General features: G+C 44.7%; 1 protein-coding gene across 1 annotated transcript in view; it reads left to right on the forward strand.

Moving 5' to 3' along the window:
* The first annotated feature begins 9,791 nt into the window (after nt 1-9,791).
* rspo4 (R-spondin 4) overlaps nt 9,792-22,850 on the forward strand; it is a 55,824-nt gene continuing 42,765 nt past the window's right edge. The window contains exon 1 of the mRNA XM_083938541.1: nt 9,792-10,033. Within this exon, the coding sequence (XP_083794667.1) occupies nt 9,949-10,033 (85 nt within the window). The 5' untranslated portion in view covers nt 9,792-9,948. The remainder of the gene's footprint in view (nt 10,034-22,850) is intronic.

The raw sequence follows: 22,850 nt of genomic DNA on the forward strand, positions 1-22,850 counted from the left end.
GACCCCAAACTTCCCTTTCCCGGGCCACATTAACCAGCTCTAACTGGGGGATCCTGAGGCGTTCCCAGGCAACTATGGAGATCTAATCTCTCTACCTGGTCCTGGGTCTTCCCCGAGGCCTCCTCCCAGCTGGACGTGCCTGGAACACCTCCCTAGGGAGGCGCCCAGGGTTCATCCTTACCAGATGATCCTGAACCACCTCAACTGGCTCCTTTCAACGCAAAGGAGCAGCGGCTCTACTCCGAGTTCCTCACGGATGCTGAACTTTTCACCCTCTCTCTAAGGGAGACTCCAGACCCCCTCCTGGCCGCTTGTACCCGCGACCTCGTTCTTTGGGTCCTGACCCAGCTTTCATGACCACAGGTGAGGGTAGGAACCAAGATTGACCGGTAGATCCAGAGCTTTGCCTTCCTCAGCTCTCTCGGTAGAGTGACTGCAGCACCGCCCCCGCTGCTCCGATTCTCCGGCTTAACTCACGCTCCATCGTCCGCTCATTCGTGATCCTCGAGGTCCTTGAACTCCTTTACTTGGGGTAAGGACTCATTCCCTACCTGGAGTAAGCAATCCACCGGTTTCCTGCTAAGAGCCATGCCCTCAGATTTAGAGGTGCTGATCCTCATCCCAGTCGTTTCACACTCACACACGAATCGATCCAGTGAGTGCTGAAGGTCACTGACCGACGATGCCATCAGGACCACATCATCTGCAAAAAGCAGAGACGAGATCCTCAGCCAGGATGTGCCAGGGGTGCGCTTTGTCACCAATCCTGTTTGTGAATCCTTCCTTTTGGTTCCCCAACTTCAATGTTGGTGCTTCGTTTTAATGTGTAGGGACTCTTACCATGCTACTGCAGATGATTGGTGTTATTTTGAGCAGTATTAGTATTATATAAAAAAATCAGTTGTAATGCCTTCACCGTAAGTGACGCTCCTGGATTTCTCCGTCAATAGTTGTTACACGAAAAAAAACTGTCTCAGTGGCTTATTTGATGTATGTAAGTGCCATAAAAGACCATGCTGGAATTACACTTTAATACAAAATCTCCCATATCAAACTGCATTTCCCCTCCAAACACTTTTTCATTCCTAAGTAGTCACACAGACACTTGTTCAGGGTATGCTTACGTTAAGGTAAAATAAGGGTTTTGTTAAGTTTTGTCCCATTTACCCGTCCATCCCGACGTCTCCCAACGCAGACTTTGGCACTCTTTACACCACATCATCTTACAGCAGTGGAGCCATGAGCGGGCCTAATAAAACCAGGCCTGACGCTACATAAACTTGCATAGTTTCTGTCCAAGCCAGACCTGAGCCTGGACCATGGCAGCAGTTTTGCAGCCAGGTTGCTCTGAACAGCACTGCGGTTGTCGCCCAGGATGTCTCATTACAGACACTATGGTAAATGGTAAATGGTAAATGGACTTGTACTTATATAGCGCCTTTCTAGTCATCTGACTACTCAAGGCGCTTCACAGTGTCTGTCACATTCACCCGTTCACACAGACATTCACACTGATGGCAGTGGACATCTACATACCATCTAATCTGATCTAACCATTCACACCACATTTACACACCCATGCGCAGCACGGGGAGCAATTCGGGGTTCAGTGTCTTGCCCAAGGATACTTCGACATGTGGACCAGGGGGAGATGGGGATCGAACCACCAATCTCTCGAACAGAGGACGACCCACTCTGCCACCAAGCCACAGCCGCCCCAACTATCAGTTGTTAGTAGTTGTTTTGAGTGAAAAGATGTGATAAACCTGTAAATACCAGCTAAAATACCTTCATAAAAAAGGTGAGATTACTTTCTATGTAATCTCAGAAGGCAAAGCCCTGAGCTCTCCTTCAGATCTCCGGTAAAACCTTGTGTTACCGAAGCGCCACCATCTGTTGTAAGCATATGATCAAGTGTTCACACAGTGTTTTTGTACATGTATACCGCAGGTGACCCCTCGCTTAATCTCCCTTTCAACGCGCTCAGAACAGCCGGCTCTCGAAGCCTGACTGAAGTCCCCGTCGTCAGAGCCAAACAGACGGAGGCAGGAGAACTCCTTAATGTCTCTCTTGTTTTAATTTCACCACAGGCCACAGTTTACTCAGCCCAACCCCTTAAGAAGGCTGCGGCTGCAAAACATCTAAATAAAAATTACAACCAGGCTTATTGTGGAAGCCTGACAGTCACTAAGGGATTGCATTATTGCTAAAAGTGCGGGGAGGGAAACAAATTAAAACCTTAAATCTTAACAGTTGTCTGGGTTGGAACTCAAAAGAGACAAAAGCCATGTTTGTGGACTTTGTTTTAAATAACTCAGATGTCTGTTTGTCCCAAAGGCATCTCAGCTTGACATTTATCTCCACAAACAATAAAAGCATGTGACATGAGAACATATATAACAAATATTACAGTTCACATTATATCTTCTTCTTTCTTCTTTTGTAAATACCATGAAAAATATTCTGCGTGGCTCCATGAGTGTTCAGGCTCTGTCTCAGGCTGGTCTGAATAACGGCGTACGGATAACATGCCGATATTGCGTTATTGTTATTTTACACCCATGTAATCCCACCATGTTTGTGCTTTGTCGTCTCGCGGGTCTCTGCTGATCGTGGTGGTGCCTGCTGCCGTGGTCCTGTGTGTACGTCTCTGCTGATGGTGGTGGTGCCTGCTGCCGTCGTCCTGTGTGCAAGTCTCTGCTGATCCTGGTGGTGCCTGCTGCCGTGGTCCTGTGTGTAGGTCTCTGCTGATCGTGGTGGTGCCTGCTGCCGTGGTCCTGTGTGCAGATCTGCTGATGGTGGTGGTGCCTGCTGCTGTGGTCCTGAGTGCAGGGCTCTCCTGATGGTGGTGGTGCCTGCTGCCGTGGTCCTGTGTGTACGTCTCTGCTGATGGTGGTGGTGCCTGCTGCCGTGGTCCTGTGTGCAGGTCTCTGCTGATGGTGGTGGTGGCTGCTGCCTTGGTCCTGTGTGTAGGTCTCTGCTGATCCTGGTGGTGCCTGCTGCCGTGGTCCTGTGTGCAGGTCTCTGCTGATCGTGGTGGTGCCTGCTGCCGTGATCCTGTGTGCAGGTCTCTGCTGATGGTGGCGGTGCCTGCTGCCGTGGTCCTGTGTGCAGGTCTCTACTGAACGTGGTGGTGCCTGCTGCCGTGATCCTGTGTGCAGGTCTCTGCTGATGGTGGCAGTGCCTGCTGCCGTGGTCCTGTGTGCAGGTCTCTGCTGATGGTGGTGGTGCCTGCTGCCTTTGTCCTGTGTGCAGGTCTCTGCTGATGGTGGTGGTGCCTACTGCCTTGGTCCTGTGTGTAGGTCTCTGCTGATAGTGGTGGTGCCTGCTGCCGTGGTCCTGTGTGCAGGTCTCTGCTGATGTTGGTGGTGCCTGCTGCCGTGGTCCTGTGTGTAGGTCTCTGCTGATGGTGGTGGTGCCTGCTGCCGTGGTCCTGCGTGACGCTTCCTGCTGCGTTTATAATCTATAACCTTAGCTGTGCTTGTTTCTACTATTCTGCTGTATTAATAAGTCATATTCACATTACTATAGATATTATTATAATTACTGGAAGTGTGTCTGTCTTTGTCTTTCTCGCTCCTTTTCTTCCTCTCTCCGGTGCATATCATCACTTTATATCACTTTATATCATCACTGCATCACTTTATATCATCACTGCATCACTTTATATCACTTTATATCACTTTATATCACTTTATATCACTTTATATCATCACTGCATCACTTTATATCACTTTATATCATCACTGCATCACTTTATATCATCACTGCATCACTTTATATCACTTTATATCACTTTATATCATCACTGCATCACTTTATATCATCACTGCATCACTTTATATCACTTTATATCACTTTATATCATCACTTCCATCACTTTATATCATCACTGCATCACTTTATATCACTTTATATCACTTTATATCATCACTTCCATCACTTTATATCATCACTGCATCACTTTATATCACTTTATATCATCACTGCATCACTTTATATCACTTTATATCACTTTATATCATCACTTCCATCACTTTATATCATCACTGCATCACTTTATATCACTTTATATCACTTTATATCATCACTTCCATCACTTTATATCATCACTGCATCACTTTATATCATCACTGCATCACTTTATATCACTTTATATCATCACTGCATCACTTTATATCATCACTGCATCACTTTATATCACTTTATATCATCACTGCATCACTTTATATCACTTTATATCACTTTATATCATCACTGCATCACTTTATATCATCACTGCATCACTTTATATCACTTTATATCATCACTTCCATCACTTTATATCATCACTGCATCACTTTATATCACTTTATATCATCACTGCATCACTTTATATCATCACTTCCATCACTTTATATCATCACTGCATAACTTTATATCACTTTATTTCATCACTGCACCACTTTATATCACTTTATATCATCACTGCATCACTTTATATCATCACTGCATCACTTTATATCATCACTGCATCACTTTATATCATCACTGCATCACTTTATATCATCACTGCATCACTTTATATCATCACTGCACCACTTTATATCACTTTATTTCATCACTGCATCACTTTATTTCATCACTGCATCACTTTATTGAGTTGAACTGTAACTTACTTCAGTCAGAAATGCTGCTACACTTTAACACTGTTATCACTTATTTAGTTTGTACTTATTTTATTTCAACATGCTGCTAAACTGCACGCTGCGTATTGTTGTATATCATATAAACCTGCGTTTAACCACAATGTCTGTTGGACTCTGTCACAGTAGTTATTGTTTGATTCATGTTTTTATGCTTATTGTTACTCTGATCCTTTCCCACCTTTGTATTGAAACTGTTGCACAATCATTTCCCTCGGGATAAATAAATAAAGCTTCTTGAATCTTGAATAAGTGTCTTGCTCAAAGGCAGTTCAAAGATAGGTCCATTAGCTGCCATGTAGATCAAACCTGTGACCTTTTCTTTTATGGGTTCCTTCCTTAACCGTCTCGCTGCTCTGACAATACTCCTGTTTCAGAGACATGAAGTTGTCGTTCAACAGCGTAATACTTCAGGCATGTGGGCCTGGTAGCTCATCAGGGGGATATTCTCAGTTCAATAGAGCGACTGACTCGTAAGAACAACTTTAAATTATTTCCTGGAAAAATATTAAAAGCTTTTGCGAAGCATCTGCAGAGTTTATGAAAACATTATGAGGAGATTTAGTGGAAGAGGCGTGTGGGGTTGTTCTTCTGCTGCGAACCCAAAGTCACTCCAAAAGCTGTTTTACTTCTCAGATTGTGCGAAACCAAAAGCTTTTCTCGACATTAAACCCTGCATCTGATCTGATAATGAAGGCTGAAGTGAGTCAGTCCGTAAATCAGTTTTAGTTCAGAAGAAAATTGGTATAAATAGACGTGACATTAAACATTAAAGTTATCCTGAGTGAAGGGGAGGGAGAGCCATGACTAACAACTGAGCACATTGTGTTGCTCTGTGAGTCAACGTCAAAGCCACAACACTGCAACCACATGGCGTGCACTTTTGACCTGTGGAGCTCATAAACGCTAATATCATGTGTGTTTAAATAGAAGGAAGTATTTTATTTATCTCGTGCATGGTGCGATTTGATGAATGATCTGGTTAGATTGAATTGTTTTTAATATTTTCAGACCATCATTTTTCCCATGTTCTGTGAAGTTAGGGCGCACTCACACTGTCCTTCCGCACCGCGACCCGGGCTTTAGGGTACTTGTCCCCCCTCCCTCTCCCCCCGGGCCCCAGCCCTGTTTGTACTCACACTGCCAGGACCGGCCAATGCTTCTTGCTGTCCATACGCCATCACGCCGTCACATGCATTGATCGAGTGTCTATGGCTTTGTTTCCAGATCTTTCCGTAGACCTCGGAGTTTTTGTGCGTCTTGTCGACTGTTTTTGAATATTTTCATCCGACCAAATCTGCAGTAAACACTCCACCTCCGCGTCACATCAACGTGAACCTTTCACCGCCATTGTTGTTGTTGTTAAATGTCCGCGCATGGTCCGTCCTTTTTATTTACATGTCCGAACAGGCGGACATAACGCTACTGCCGTAGGGCTCGTGCTCGTGCTCGTACACGTGCGCACGTTCGTGCTCGTACATGTGCAAACGGCTCCGCTTAAGACCACCTCTTTCAAGCGGGCCGTGGACGGCCCGCTGGCCGCAGTTATGCGCGGAACGGTTGCACTCACACTGCTTAAACGTACTAGGCTTTAGCTGAAAAAACGTTTTTTGCCGTGTGAGTGCGCCCTCAAATGATTTTTGTCAGTGGAGTCTTGTGTCTTTGAAGAGAGTGTAGCTTCAGCTCCCCTGATGGCGCGGTAAAGTAGTTAAAATATTTTAAATATAGCGTACACACAAACTGATACTTGTCTAAAGATTTTAAGGTAAAGGGTAAAATGCATTTAGCTGCTGCCCCTTGCTTAAAGATGCCCTATAATTCTAGTTTTTAGTGTCATGTTTGTATTTTTTGGGGTCAACATGTTTGTTTACATGATTTGATCTCTTAAAAACACCTTATATTTCTCATTGGATGGCTGGTCTGCTCTGCTGTGATTGGTCAACTGTGTATGCTGTGCCCTTACGATACACGGGATCAGTTACCTCAGCAGCTGAAAACACGTCTATCTGGAAGCTAGTCATGTTAGCTGTGCATGCTAACTTTAGCTTTGACAGGCTATCTCTGATCTCATCTCATCTTCAGCCTCTTATCCGGGGTCGGGTCGCGGGGGCAGCAGCTTTAGCAGGGGACCCCAAACTTCCCTTTCCCGGGCCACATTAACCAGCTCTAACTGGGGGATCCTGAGGCGTTCCCAGGCCAGTGTGGAGATCTAATCTCTCCACCTGGTCCTGGGTCTTCCCCGAAGCCTCCTCCCAGCTGGACGTGCCTGGAACACCTCCCTAGGGAGGCGCCCAGGGTTCATCCTTACCAGATGATCCTGAACCACCTCAACTGGCTCCTTTCAACGCAAAGGAGCAGCGGCTCTACTCCGAGTTCCTCACGGATGCTGAACTTCTCACCCTTGTACCCGTGACCTCGTTCTTTGGGTCATGATATAAAACAAAAATGCATAAAAGTAGCCAAACTTACAGCTTACAGTTTGAGCCTGTGTGTAGCAGCATGACCAATAGGGAAATCAGGATTTTCTACGTAGACAAATTCAGGAAATTCTAAGAAATCGCTGCTAAAAGCGACCGCCACCCTAGCGTTCTCTGTTTTAAGCCTGTGAAATTGACTCTGCTATGATTAACATGGTTTCCCTGGAAGCACATTTCTCTTTCTCCGTCACTGAGAGATTCTGGATCTGACCCCGCCCAACGCTGCTCGGTTAAGAATCTTTGGCGCCAACATTATAGCTTCTACTGGAGGTTTACTCTGGATCTGACACCGCCCACCGCTGCTCGGTTGAGAATCTTTGGCGCTAACATTATAGCTTCTACCGGAGGTTTACTCTGGATCTGACACCGCCCAATGCTGCTCGGTTGAGAATCTTTGGCGCTAACATTATAGCTTCTACCGGAGGTTTACTCTGGATCTGACACCGCCCAACGCTGCTCGGTTGAGAATCCTTGGCGCCAACATTATATCTTCTACCGGAGGTTTACTCTGGATCTGACACCGCCCAACGCTGTTGGTTGAGAATCTTTGGCGCCAACATTATAGCTTCTACCGGAGGTTTACTCTGGATCTGACCCCGCCCAATGCTGCTCGAATCTTTGGCGCCAACATTATAGCTTCTACCGGAGGTTTACTCTGGATCTGACACCGCCCTACGCTGCTCGGTTGAGAATCTTTGGCGCCAACATTATAGCTTCTACCGGAGGTTTACTCTGGATCTGACACTGCCCAACGCTGCTCGGTTGAGAATCTTTGGCGCCAACATTATAGCTTCTACCGGAGGTTTAATCTGGATCTGACACCGCCCAACGCTGCTCGGTTGAGAATCTTTGGCGCCAACATTATAGCTTCTACCGGAGGTTTACTCTGGATCTGATCCCGCCCAACGCTGCTCGGTTGAGAATCTTTGGCGCCAACATTATAGCTTCTACCTGAGGTTTACTCTGGATCTGACACTGCCCAACGCTGCTCGGTTGAGAATCTTTGGCGCCAACATTATAGCTTCTACCGGGGGTTTACTCTGGATCTGATCCCGCCCAACGCTGCTCGGTTGAGAACCTTTGGCGCCAACATTAAAGCTTCTACTGGAGGTTTACTCTGGATCTGACACCACCCAACGCTGCTCGGTTGAGAATCTTTGGCGCCAACATTATAGCTTCTACCGGAGGTTTACTCTGGATCTGACACCGCCCAACGCTGCTCGGTTGAGAATCTTTGGTGGCTTCTACCGGAGGATTACCGGTAAAATAGCAGGTTGGTTAGACACCAGAGATAATCAGCCATAGGTCTACATGTTGGAGCCGACTTAAGACAGGAGGTGGCGAGGTGGCAAAGCCCCTTGGGCAGATTTCAGACTCACGGAGCCACACGGATGGACGGCCGGACACGGAGCCAGGACTGCCTGCCATCCACGGGTGATCTGGACTCAGCATCAGTCAACCACTTGCACTAAAATCAGCGACTAGCAGTTAGCATCTTTTATTAGTTGCTTGTATCAGTGGCTGACACAGCTGACAGTGTGTTTTCGCTCTGTAGTACACTTTCAGGTTTTTTGGCAGTGCTGTGTCAACATTGTCCCCCCGTCAAACAATGTTCCTCATGGCGATTGGTTTATGGATTAGTGACGTACCAACTAAAGCTGTCTGCTATACATTTGAATCTTAAATTTGAAAAAGTGCACAGACATCTCCTCCTTCAGAGAGGAATGTGAAAACACTGCCTACGCTAACAATGTCAGACATTTCAGAGACAAAATCAAGATCACAGCACCTCAGGGGGGGTGAACTGCACACTATCAGGCAGAAGTAACTTTATCCTGAGAGCTTGGACAAAGACATGTGCTTTGGCAGTAACTGACCTATAACAGCAAGGTTTCTGACCAACAAACGGGGCCGATCGGCCTCACACTTAAGCACAGACTACAGCCATAACAGTCCATATTCAACACAACCTCTTTATCTCAGACTTGTAAACCGTAAGTCTTCCTACGTGCCTGACTCCTCACCCTGACACAGGCACAACAAATCAATCCAGAGAACATGGTAAGCTGTAATAAAACTTTTAACTCTGATTAAGCTGTTCTCCAGCTGTTTTTTCCTTCCTCTCGGGGTGGTCAAATTAAGTTTTAAGTGACTTAAATAGGACTGCCACAGAAAACCAATTTGCCCAGTGCAGGGAAAAGAAAATAAACGAGGATAATAAAAGAAAAGAGACTGAACAATAATAGATAGAGCCAGGAGGAGGAGGCTAAAGATCAAGCTGCAAATATGGAACCACTTAGGCCCCGAGAGCGCACCCTATAAAGGGTTAAAGATGGCTACGGGATAAGTGGAGCTCGTTTATCGCAAATTTGACAGTGGTAGTTAAATGGTTAGTTTTCCCTCGAAGCTGCCAGTCTGGGGAAGCAGACGAGGCTCTCTGCTCTCCTCACCTCCGCTCTTTTTGGACTCTCCTGTGCTCTTCCTTTGTTGTTTTACGGCCGCTCGTCTTCTCACCGTAGCCTTAAATCTTCTGCATGAAACAAGACAAAAGGAGAAGAGGATTTTCTCTTCTTTTTCTTCTCTCACCTTTGGGCCCATTCTTCCATTTCATCTCCATCCATCTCTTCCTCTTTTAACACCCCTCTCTTGTCTTTTCCCCTTTTCCTCCCTTACTTGTCTCTTTACTCGTCCCCTTGCTGTGGAAGTAAGTCTTCAACCTGCCACCCCTGGAGTCCCCGCAGATGTCCACAGCCTGGCACTGAAGCGGGCGCTTGCCAGCAGCCCAGATGCATTATCGACTCTTTGCCATTGTGATGTCCTTGCTATGTGAGGTGATCAAAATGGGGTCTGGTGTCGTGCAGAAGCAAAGTGGTGAGTACTCTGGGGACTTCTGGGGGTTGAACTTTTAAAATCATACTCTCTGTAGACACGTTTCTTTCACTTAATGAAACTGACATTTACAAATTGTTAATATGTAGAAACGGGCATAAAATGGACCTATAATTCCTTAACAATGTGATTTATTTACAAATAAGCTGAATATCAAAGGGGCACAATTACATTTAATTCTTATTAAATAAAACTGAAACTTGCTAGCTTGAATTTAACTCTTTACGTTGGAGTCAAACGTTATTATTAGTTGATATTAAATCATTAAAAAAAGGTTTCTCAGTTCAGGATGTCTCTTCATTATGTGCCGTATTGTAATGTGATTTTAAAAAACAGACAAAATCAATATAAATCTTTATTTATCTGATCTCATACAAGATAAATGAAAGGAAAGGAGTAAATGAAGAGGGTCGGTCCTTTGCTCGGTGGACAACACAACACATTTACAACAACTACCCCCTCGCGGCTGCACACGCTCCACAAGTCATATTTGTCAACAGCTTTCCCCTCTCTTGCTCCAAATCCAGACCTCAAACCTTTCCATCATTATCACTCTACGTGCCGAATTTAATCCAGATTATCTATAAACCTAAATCCTAATTTTACCCCCTGCTTATTCCTTTATTTTTCTCACATGCTGCCTTGTCGCTCCTCGTTCAGCTCTGCACCAGCAGACGCTCCGCAGTGTTGGGAAAGTCTCCCTCGAAACCAGATTTGTGGCTAATGAGTCCTTATAACCACACACACACACACACTTACACACTTACACACACACACACACCCACACAGAAATCAGTCCTGACCACAGCCACGCAGGTATGCCGTTACCCTCTCGCTTACCGGTGTCTGGCATTTCCTCAGGAATCTGGGACTAATAAGAAGGGGATCCGGCCTCAATTACACCGTCATTTTTGGCTTCCGACAATTTCCACGCTGACCCGGCGTAAGCCAGAGCTGAGGCGTTAGATAATGGTGAGAGGGCAACGCTCACGCTCACTCACGATAACAGCCTGTGACAGCAAGATTGCACGTTTTCAGGAGAACAGCGAAGCAGAATACAGCTTCAGTTCAATGCAATGTTTTGCAGAAACTGGCAAATATAACTATTAATGTCATGTTACTAACTAGAGCTGGACAACATGGTTAAAATCTTCTGCCTTATATAGATCATTTAATTTCCCAGTAACATTATAAATATTGGGATATACCGAAGAATGATCTCTGGTACTTCAATGAGTAGTATACTCCTAATTTAATACGTAACAAATGTAAAGTATTTTCTCATTTAACCCTCCTGTTGCCCTCAAATTTCAATAACACCATTTATTCTAGGGGTCAATTTGACCGTTAAACATCTGGAAAATGATCCTAATCAATGTGTGACTCAAGTGAAGTCGGGTACTTTATGTTTTTATTTAACAAAATGAAAAATATCACTGATCTTAAACTGCATGGAGGGATTTCTGTCTGTGTGTTTTAACGTAAGTCTGTTATTTTAAGTGCTATTTTTTGTTATTTGTTATATCTGGAATGAAAGTAACGTCCGTTATCAAGCACAGCAGCGTGAATTTGACCTCATATAATATTTGAATTGTAACATAAACAATAATAATAATGATTAAATCCTCCAGATTATCAAATTGACCCAAAGGAACACCGATGCCACAAGTACATGTACGATAAGAACAATAAAAAATATATATAATCATGATAATTTTAGGTTTTTTATGAGTTGTCCCCATAAAATGAGGAAAAGTCATAAATATAAAGCAAAAAAACATAAAAAGATGTCATTATTTAGAGATTTTAAACATTAAATGGGGTCAAATTGACCCTTAGGAGAACAGGAGGGTTAAGAAATTTAGTGCAAAATACAAACTGAAGAAATTGGGTCAGTTTGTGCTCGTTTTTATACATTTTTTGATGTAATTGTGTATCATGATATATGATTTAATCACAACACGATCCACTATTACGAAGTGATCATTTAAAAAAAAGTGATAATTGATAAAAATCACATCAGTGGTGCAAATAACTCTAAATAAAACCTTTAATGTTCCTTGTTTTGAGGCACTTTTAGCATAAAAACATAACAACCGTTGCCTAAAATGATACAAAATGAGTATTGAGTCTTGGATGAAGTGTGAAGTATGATAATCGATCAGAACAGTTTGAATCTAGTTGCCATGTTTGGGTTTAAAAGGTCAAATGGTGGGTTTTCTGTGGGCAGCACGGTTGACTCGCTGTCACAATTCATCACTTCACACTGGAGCGATTTATGTTGTTGTATTCTCCCCCCCCTCCGCCGTTCCCCCTTTTCCTCCTCCTCATCCCCAACTCTCCCACCCTTCACCCTCCGTCACATCTGGACTTGGTTCCTTTAGCTGTTAAAACTCACACACACACACACACAACTGGGAAAAAAGGTTTGAAGTGTTTCAGAGAGGGAACGTTGAACCGTAGAGGTCAGGAGGTTGAGCCCATTATTTTGTCCATTAGTGTTTCGGTGAGATTACTGTAGGTAATTGTGAGCACCTGTGATTGTTTTACAGGAGGATTCAGAGGGAGTGACACTGATCAGCGTGTCAGATAACACACTCACACACCGCTTGTGTATCCACGTTCGCCGCAATGTCAGATACGATGACTTAGAACGTAACCCTAATCTGTTGCAGCAATTACAATAACTCAGTGTGTGACTGCGAGTGTGTGACTGCATGTGTGTGTGACTGCGAGTGTGTGACTGCGTTTGTGTGACTGCGTGTGTGACTGTAAGTGTGTGACTGTGAGTGTGTGACTGCGTGTGTGACTGTAAGTGTGTGACTGTGAGTGTGTGACTGCATGTGTGTGACTGCATGTATGTGACTGCAAGTGTGTGACTGCAAGTGTGTGACTGCGAGTGTGTAACTGAGTTTGTGTGACTGCATCTGTATGACTGAGAGTGTGTGTGTGTGACTGCATGTGTGTGAATGTGAGTGTGTGACTGCATGTGTGTGACTGCATGTGTGTGACTGCGAGTGTGTGACTGCATGTGTGTGACTGCAAGTGTGTGACTGCATGTGTGTGACTGCAATTGTGTGACTGCATTTGTGTGACTGCGTTTGTGTGACTGCGTTTCTGTGATTGCATGTGTGTGACTGCATGTGTGTGACTGTAAGTGTGTGACTGCGAGTGTGTGACTGCATGTGTGTGACTGCAAGTATGTGACTGTAAGTGTGTGACTGCGTTTGTGTGACTGCGAGTGTGTGACTGCGAGTGTGTGACTGTGTTTGTGTGACTGCGAGTGTGTGACTGCGAGTGTGTGACTGCATGTGTGTGACTGTGAGTGTGTGAGTGCATTTCTGTGACCGCATGTGTGTGACTGCGAGTGTGTGACTGCATGTGTGTGACTGCGAGTGTGTGACTGCGAGTGTGTGACTGCGTTTGTGTGACTGCGAGTATGTGTCTGTATGTGTGTGTGACTGCCAGTGTGTGACTGCGTTTGTGTGACTGCGAGTGTGTGACTGCATGTGTGTAACTGCGTTTGTGTGACTGCATGTGTGTGACTGCATGTGTGTGACTGTGAGTGTGTGACTGCATGTGTGTGACTGCATGTGTGTGACTGTGTTTGTGTGACTGCGAGTGTGTGACTGCATGTGTGTGACTGCATGTGTGTGACTGCATGAGTGTGACTGCGAGTGTGTGACTGCATGTGTGTGACTACATGAGTGTGACTGCGTGTGTGTGACTGCATGTGTGTGACAGCATTTGTGCGACTCTGAGTGTGTGACTGCGTTTTTTTTGCGACTGCGAGTGTGTGACTGCATGTGTGTGATTGCATTTGTGTAACTGTGAGTGTGTGACTGCGAGTGTGTGACTGCGAGTATGTGACTGCATGTGTGTGACTGCATGTGTGTGACTGCGAGTGTGTGACTGCATGTGTGTGACTGCATGTGTGTGACTGCGAGTATGTGACTGCATGTGTGTGACTGCGAGTGTGTGACTTCATGTGTGTGACTGCGAGTGTGTGACTGCATGTGTGTGACTGCGAGTGTGTGACTGCGAGTGTGTGACTGTGTGTGTGACTGAGAGTGTGTGACTGTAAGTGTGTGACTGCATGTGTGTGACTGCAAGTGTGTGACTGCATGTGTGTGACTGTAAGTGTGACTGCATGTGTGTGACTGCATGTGTGTGACTGCATGTGTGTGACTGCATGTGTGCGACTGCGAGTGTGTGACTGCGAGTGTGTGACCGCGAGTGTGTGACTGTTTGTGTGACTGCGTGTGTGTGACTGTGAGTGTGTGACTGCATGTGTGTGTCTGCGAGTATGTGACTGCGTTTGTGTGACTTTGTTTGTTTGTGTGTGACTGCGAGTGTGACAGCTGTGTGCAACAGCTCAGACGGATAGACGTCAAAACATGAGTTATTTAATGTTCCACCAGGTCCCGTAGTGTTTGCTTCTCTTTGCAGGCGTGCGATTCTTGAATCAGTCACTAAGCGTCAGTAATAAATAATAATATAACTGTTTTATTGACTTTACCTATTAGCGTATCGCTTTACCTGAGATCAGATGTGTTTTACTGCGACTGTTGTTGTCTTTGTGTTTGTTATTTACTGTGGAGTCCAGAGCACTCGACTTAACAGCAGTGAGCTCTCTCTCTTTAAAAGGACACATCATATCAACCCTGTCTCCATGGAAACTACGTAACGAAAATGCATTCTTAATGATGTTTGACCGGCGCACGTCAAACGCCAGACATTTTAAACACACGGTTAACATTGGGAAACAAAATCCCTTTAGGAAAAGATCAGGGTTTAGGTTAACATTAGTATGTTTGTTATGTTATTCCGTTACTAATTAGACCAAATAATTAAAATTCATCCACCATTAAAATAATCGTTGGGTGCAGCTCCATCAGGAGGCCACTGCGCCTAAACATCAGGGAGTTTCTATCAATTCAAAGTTACAGTGTGCCTCAGCTGGGACTCAGACGTAGTAATATTTTTTTAAACCAGTCTGCTTTTAGCTTTTCTGGGGGGAATCCCTGCATTACGTATGTGACGTAGGTGAATTAGGTCGCACTCACACTGTCCTTCCGCACCGCGCCCCGGGCTTTAGGGTACTTGTCCCCCCTCCCTCTCCCCCCGCGCCCCAGCCCCGTTTGTACTCACACTGCCTGGGCCTCGGCAAATGCTTCTTGCTGTCCATACGCCATCACGCCGTAACACGTCACACGCATTGATCGCGTGTGTGTGGCTTTGTTTACAAATCTTTCCGTAGACCTCTGAGTTTTTGTGCGTCTTGTCGACTGTTTTTGAATCTTTTCATCGACCAAATCTGCAGTAAACACAACGTGAACCTTTCACCGTTGTTGTTAAGTGTTCGAGCATGGTCCGTCGTTCTAATTTCTATTTCCGAACAGGTGCACATAAATTAAGTCAGAACCGCCGTAGGCATCGTGCTCGTGCTCGTACTCATACACGTGCGCACGCTCGTGCTCGTACATGTGCAAACGGCCCGCTGTCCGCAGTTATGCGTGGAGCGGTTGCACTCACACCGGTCAAACTTACTTGGCTTTAGCTGAAAAAACGGTTTTGGCCCGGTACGGAAGGACAGTGTGAGTGCTCCCTTATATGACAGAAACAAGCCGTTGCTGACTTCTGGTTTCACGCACAAGAGACTAATAGCAGTCTTCCGGGCGAAAGTCACGTGTTCGTTCAACCGTCTGTCCACCCAGGCGTCCAATCGCGTACATACATACTTGAGAATGCAGTTTGTTTGCATGGGATCATCGTTTTTATGAGACCGGTTGATGTCGAACAGCCGAACTGAAGAATGAAAGCAGCTCATTGCTCTCGCCCCATTGGAGATGATTCAAAGTGTGTAGCGTTGAATATGAAGATGTAACACAAGCTGCTCCATCATGTGCTGAAATATGTGCTAATAACATCTTTAACCCAACTGCTTTCAATTGGCTCGACTTCCACACGTGTGTCATCAGGGGACTGCACATCTTGTGTTATTTTAACACCCCACCTGGCATGTATTTCTTGTTATTGTGGTGCATTGTGGGAATTTTTGGCACCATCTACAGAAGTGGTGGCTGCTGTATGTTACCTGGAAATTGCACCCTAAAATGGAAATCTTGCTATTTTCTAATGGTGAGGGACAATCCCACCTGAACTCCAAGTATATCTGTAACTAAGAAGCGAACTGTAAATGTTGCTGATACATCTATAAAAGCTTTAATTACTGTATGTGATAAAATAAGTTTCTGATATTTCACAAAGCTTAATTTAATTAGAGAGAGACAAACAGGCACCAGAACGACCTGGTTAAGATTAGTAAAAAGGTCTTGTCTTGAAATTTTCACAGGTATAATCATGTGGATGACATACGAATTACGGTGCATTGCTTTTTGTAGTTAGTTATGAGGTCAGCTGGTGTGTGTGTGTGTGTGTGTGTGTGTGTGTGTGTGTGTGTGTGTGTGTGTGTGTGTGTGTGTTCGACTGAAGCGCTCTGCTGCACAGTCACAGCTGTTGCACAGAAGAATAAGAGGAGCCGTTCAGAAGCACACAAAAACACAACTAGCAACGTGGTAACGACCCATTCGTCATCAAATACTGCCGTTTTGTGTCACGCACACGCTACAGGGTGCTTTGTGTGTCGGTGTGAGACGCTCACGGCGAGGGGCGTGAGTGGGAAGTGCTCATTTTGCGTGCTTTTATCTGACACTTACGTGGGGTTCAAAGTCTCTTTACTCACGCACATAAATGTCCCGACTGCAGCAAGGTAAGAAGACACCACCACGCACTTAAGTGGGTCATAAGTGATGATTTTGAATTAGTTGTATAATAATATATGTAATTACTACATTAAAAATAATATAATCATAGTTGATTAGGCTTTGTGAAGTTTAGTAAGACAGGTGTGTTGATGCACGTCCACCAAACCATTATAATGATGCATCATTAGACTTTATTGCCTCTATTCAAAATGGTGAATTCAGGTTTTAGGGTAGAATGCCTTTTTCAAACACTTGCATGTGTCCCTGAAACCCCAACAGAGCTTGTTACACCTGGTGCTTGTTAAAACCAGTGCAATCCCATGCGAGGTCAAAGGTCAGCGTTTTACGCTACCTAAACCTGCCGCGCCTCTAAAAGTCCCTTAAGCCTGCAGATCGATAGCATATGTGCTTCAGACAATGAGTCAAGACCTCAAAGTGAGGTCCCGAATCAGGGAAATTAGTTTTTCCTCCTCTGTCCTTACGCTGGACTCTTCTTTACTTAGTCGACGTCTTCTCAGCTCTATTTTTGACCTAAATAACTCAACTCTTGTGCAATGTCAAAGGTCATTGTCAAACGCTTCCTAAACCAACACAAAACACTCGGAGATTGACAAGAGAATGACTTAGATTTTGGTTTTGGAGGCATTAAGTCATTTAGTGTTACTCTGCAGTGCATCACTTCATCACTACACACACCTGTCAGTCTGATAGTGTAGTCGAGTATTCCTGCTCCTGCGATTACACTTCTGCACGGTTTCTGAAGGTGTGTCCGAAAACAAGGGTCCGCTCCTTCATAGTTTACATTTCTAGACTGAATACGTCACAACCAGCTGACAGCGCCCGTCCAGATGGAGCGAGAGGATCCATTTTGTCGTTGCCACAATTTGGAAAATCCCTTGTTGATGTCAGTTTCCCATAATCCACTGCACACTGAACTAAGCCTAAAGCATATAAACAGCAGGTCTATTGTGTCACTTAGCATCTGATTAGCTTAGCTGTGATTTAGGGTCCGGCTGAACTGAACTTTCAGCTGTGTAGTAGTTGAACCAGATTTCTTTCCAAACGAAACACAAGCTCAGCTAAACTGCAGCTAGAGCGTAACTGTGACCTCTGAATTACTGCCACATATCCTCCTCGCAGGCACTGGAGTTGTTGCACTGACTGGTTGTTATGTTTTTCAGATTATCCATAATTATCTGACAGTAATTTTGACACCCTGTCTCTGGCATCAACATGAGTTTTACACTTTTAATCACGACTTTGGTTACAGTGTTGACTTTAAAGACATTTTATTATTCTTAGAAATGAATCTAAACCTCAGGTAAACAGAGACATCGACAGGAGTTTAGGGTGATTTCTACAGGACACAATATGGCAAGTCTGGCAGATCGAGTTGACTCTCACGCCCCTCCCCCTCTACCGCCAAGCTCCTCCGCTCCGTCCCATTGAGTGCTTGTCAGTGCGCGTACATGAGATTCCTGTGAGACGCCCGTCTTTTCTCTCATCACTAAACGGCCTGGAGTACATGCTACATGGAGATAGGCTAACTTACATATAGATAGCAACTGCTAGCGTCATTTAGCGTATGCCTAGCTTGAGGCGTTGTGTGGTATTGTAACATGGCAACGTGGCATGTGCATGAACTGTGACTGTGTCAGCTCTTTGGTTATAGTGTTGACTTTAATAGAACAGACATTTTATTATTGTTAGAAATTAATCTAAACCTCAGGTAAACAGAGACATCGACAGGAGTTTAAGGTGATTTCTACAGGACACAATACGGCAAGTCTGGCAGATCAAGTTGACTCAGTCCAATATTGAATGTTTCCAACTCTCACGCCCCTCCCCCTCTACCGCCAAGCTCCTCCGCTCCGTCCCATGAGTTCTCTTCACTGTGCCAGATTTCTGTGAGACGCTCGTCTTTTCTCTCATCACTAAACGGCCTGGAGTACATGCTATATGGAGATAGGCTGGCTAACTCATAGATAGTAACTGCTAGCATCATTTAGCTTATGCCTAGCTTGAGGCGTTGTGTGATATTGTAACATGGCAACGTGGCATGTGCATGAACTCTTTGGTTATAGTGTTGACTTTAATAGAACAGACATTTTAATATTCTTAGAAATTAATCTAAACCCCAGGTAAACAGAGACATCGACAGGAGTTTAGGTGATTTCTACAGGACACAATACGGCAAGTCTGGCAGATCGAGTTGACTCAGTCAAAATTTGAATGTTTCCAACTCTCACGCCCCTCCCCCTCTACCGCCAAGCTCCTCCGCTCCGTCCCATCGAGTGCTCGTCAGTGCGCGTACATGAGATTCCTGTGAGACGCCCGTCTTTTCTCTCATCACTAAACGGCCTGGAGTACATGCTACATGGAGATAGGCTGGCTAACTCATAGATAGCAACTGCTAGCATCATTTAGCGTATGCCTAGCTTGAGGCGTTGTGTGATATTGTAACATGGGCGAGCATTGAGGGGGGATCTGTGGCGTGTGTATGAACTGTCACTGTGTCAGCTCTTTGGTTATAGTGTTGACTTTAATAGAACAGACATTTTATTATTCTTAGAAATTAATCTAAACCTAAGGTAAACAGGGACATCGACAGGAGTTAAGGTGATTTCAACAGGACACAATATATATATTTATATTTTACTTAAAGCTGCAGTCGGCATGTCTGGCAGATCGACTTGACTGTTTCCAACTCTCACGCCCCTCCCCCTCTACCGCCAAGCTCCTCCGCTCCGTCCCATTGAGTTCTCATCACTGCGCCAGATTCCTGTGAGACGCTCGTCTTTTCTCTCATCCCTAAACGGGCCTGGAGTACATGCTACATGGAGATAGGCTGGCTAACTTACATATAGATAACAACTGCTAGCGTCATTTAGCGTATGCCTAGCTTGAGGCGTTGTGTGATATTGTAACATGGGCGAGCAGGGAGGGGGGATCTGTGGCGTGTGCATGAACTGTGACTGTGTCAGCTCTTTGGTTATAGTGTTGACTTTAATAGAACAGACATTTTATTATTCTTAGAAATTAATCTAAACCTAAGGTAAACAGAGACATCGACAGGAGTTAAGGGGATTTCTACAGGACACAATACTAAAATATTTTACTTAAAGCTGCAGTCGGCAAGTCTGGCAGATCGAGTTGACTGTTTACAACTCTCACGCCCCTCCCCCTCTACCGCCAAGCTCCTCCGCTCCGTCCCATTGAGTGCTCGTCACTGTGCCTTTGTCAGCTCTGCGCTGAGTGTACAGGATGACATGGTTCATTGATGGCTCTAAATCACCCGTAGGTGTGAATGGTTGTCTGTCTCTGTTCGTCTCTGTGTGCCCTGCGATAGACTGGTGTCCTGTCCAGGGTGGGCCCCAGCCCCTTGAGACCCTGACAGGGACAAGAGGTTGACGATGAATGGATGAATGAATGAATATCGGAGCATAGTGTCGGCTTCAGTGAATATGATCAAACCACTGTTGCCGACTGCACGTTTAAGTTAAAGTAGCAACAACACAGCATAGTAATACTATATTTACCACCAATTAAATTAAAATCACTACTGCAGCTTGGACACATCGTTAGTCACCGGACATTAGAGGATGTTTGTACCATTCCCCAGGTCCAGTTCCTTGTCGGACATTATTTAGTGTATTTAGACAATATCAGAGGAACTAAAAATACTAACACTGATGATGGACGGATTGGCTGTCACTGTCACCTACATAGCCTACTGGTAGCTGTTTCACATCTTTATATAGAACGTCATATATATAAGATATCATACGAAGCCGCTGATGGGAATACGTTGCAGGCTGTCCTCCTGGGGCCAAGGAGACACCGGCAGACACTCGTCATCGACCTGTTTAACTCTTTACAACCTGATAACGGGAAAGGGAAGTTTGGTGTCCCCAGCTAGAGCTGCTGCCCCCGCGACCCGCATTGTTATTGGCACTCTTTCCCAAATATATATATTGCAACTGCAGCGCAACAATTTCCCTCTGGATGTACGTTGTTGGGTGAAGGCTAGCCCTGGCAATATTAAGGTTGAGCTTCTTAACCATCGTACCTCTACCAACCATCCATTACCTTTACTTAACTATTCCAACGTCAAAGTGTTTCTGCATAACCTTTAGATAAATATTTTACCTGTTTCTCCATTTTTCTTTAGCTAACTATCATTTATCCAGTACTTCTAGCTAACTATTTCAACTTTCAGCCAAATATTTAAATCTCTTGTTCAGTACTTTAAGCTAACTACTACCCAGTAGACCTACTTTTAGCTAATTATTCAAACCGTTGAGGTGTTTCTGCATCACGTTGGGCTTACTATTTTAACCATTTCTCCATATTTTCTTAGCTATCTACCATTTATCAGATACTTTTAGGCTTAACCCAGCTTTCCCATCCCCTTCTGCTATCTCTGCTATCGGGCTTTGCGTCGCCCAAGATGATTTTGACTGGTTTTGAAAATGACAAACAAGCCACAGCCAGTGTAGCCATACTCCACTGATGCACTGACGCAGCGCTGTGGAGTCGGTCTGCCTATGTGAGACTACCTTTGAATAATCCAACAGGTTAACAGACACATCTGCAGCTTCTTCTTCTCTGCTGTTGATTCACCAATCTTACACTTTATCAGGACTTTTTCGTGTGACTTTTAGATTTCTCAGTGAATAATGTCTTGGTGCTGCGTTGCATTCTGGTCTATCGAGAACTCTGTTGGTAGGGAAACTACTATTTCTGCCTCTTCTATATGATGGATTTCTCTCTGCATGATGGGCTGTCTGCAAAATGGCAGCTCTTAAAAGAAGCCCTTCCTCTTTGCCGAATGTTTATGTCAGTTCTGAACTCATATGCTAGTTTTTTTTCTCATTTGATGAATTGCATTCACACCCAAGAGCTGCTGAGCAAAACAAGCTGCTAAACTGAGGTCACCAGGGTCGAGCGCTCGGTGGAAAGGCTCTTCGGCACCTGTTGTTGTTGAAGTTCAGAGTATCTTTTCATCAGGATTTCCTGTGATGAATCCTTTAAAGTTGTTCTAATCCCTTTAAAAAGAAAAGGTGTTGAAAATATCTACAGTCACATGTGATGCATGAGTTTCTTCCTGCAGCGGCAACACACAGATAAAAGAACAGTGTGTGTTCCTCTGTACCTGTTATAGTTAGAGAAACCAGAACAGATGAGTCAGGCTGCCATTTTTCTCCATTTCTATGAGAATTTATCGATCGCAAAAATAGAAAAAAATATGATATTTCATGCCAAAATATTCAAATATATATATATTTGAATATTTTCATTGGCTCGGTTTCACATTTTCAATGAAATATATTTTATTTTTTGCTCTCGGACTTATCATCTTCCCCTAAATTGTTTTATTTATCCTTCATATTTGTTTCACTTTTTCTTTGCATGTATTCACATTTTTCTATCTTGAATGGTAAATGGACTTGTACTTACAGTATAAAGCGCCTTTCTAGTTGTCGGACTACTCAAGGAGCTTTCACACGACTCGTCACATATATCCATTCATGTCCACTGATATTAAAACTGATGACAGTGGACATCTACATACCATCTAATCTAATCATTCACACCACAATTACACCACAAATCTGACTTACTGCCGAGGATCTGGACATAGCTCTCGCTTTGGGTGTACAGAGATTGGATGACCCCCAGAAGTGACCCCCTCACCCCATACTCCCGCAGCACCTCCCTCAGTATCTCCCGAGGGACCCGATCATATGCCTTCTCCAGATCCACAAAGCACATGTAGGCTGGATGGGCATGCTCCCAGGCCACCTCCAGGATCCTTGCGAGAGTGAAGAGCTGGTCGGACAGCTTCCTAAGGCACCTAAGACCTTGAGGCCACAGCTGACTGCTGCAGTTTCAGCAGTGGAAGCTTTGAACATAACCCACTCCGGTTCAATGCCCCCAACCTCCACAGGGATGCTAGAAAAGCTCCGCTTGAGGTGTGAGTTGAAGATCTCTCGGACAGGGGCGTCCTCCAGACGTTCCCAGTTCACCCG

Source organism: Echiichthys vipera, assembly GCF_963691815.1.
Source record: "Echiichthys vipera genome assembly, chromosome: X".
NCBI classification, from domain to species: Eukaryota; Metazoa; Chordata; class Actinopteri; order Perciformes; family Trachinidae; genus Echiichthys; species Echiichthys vipera.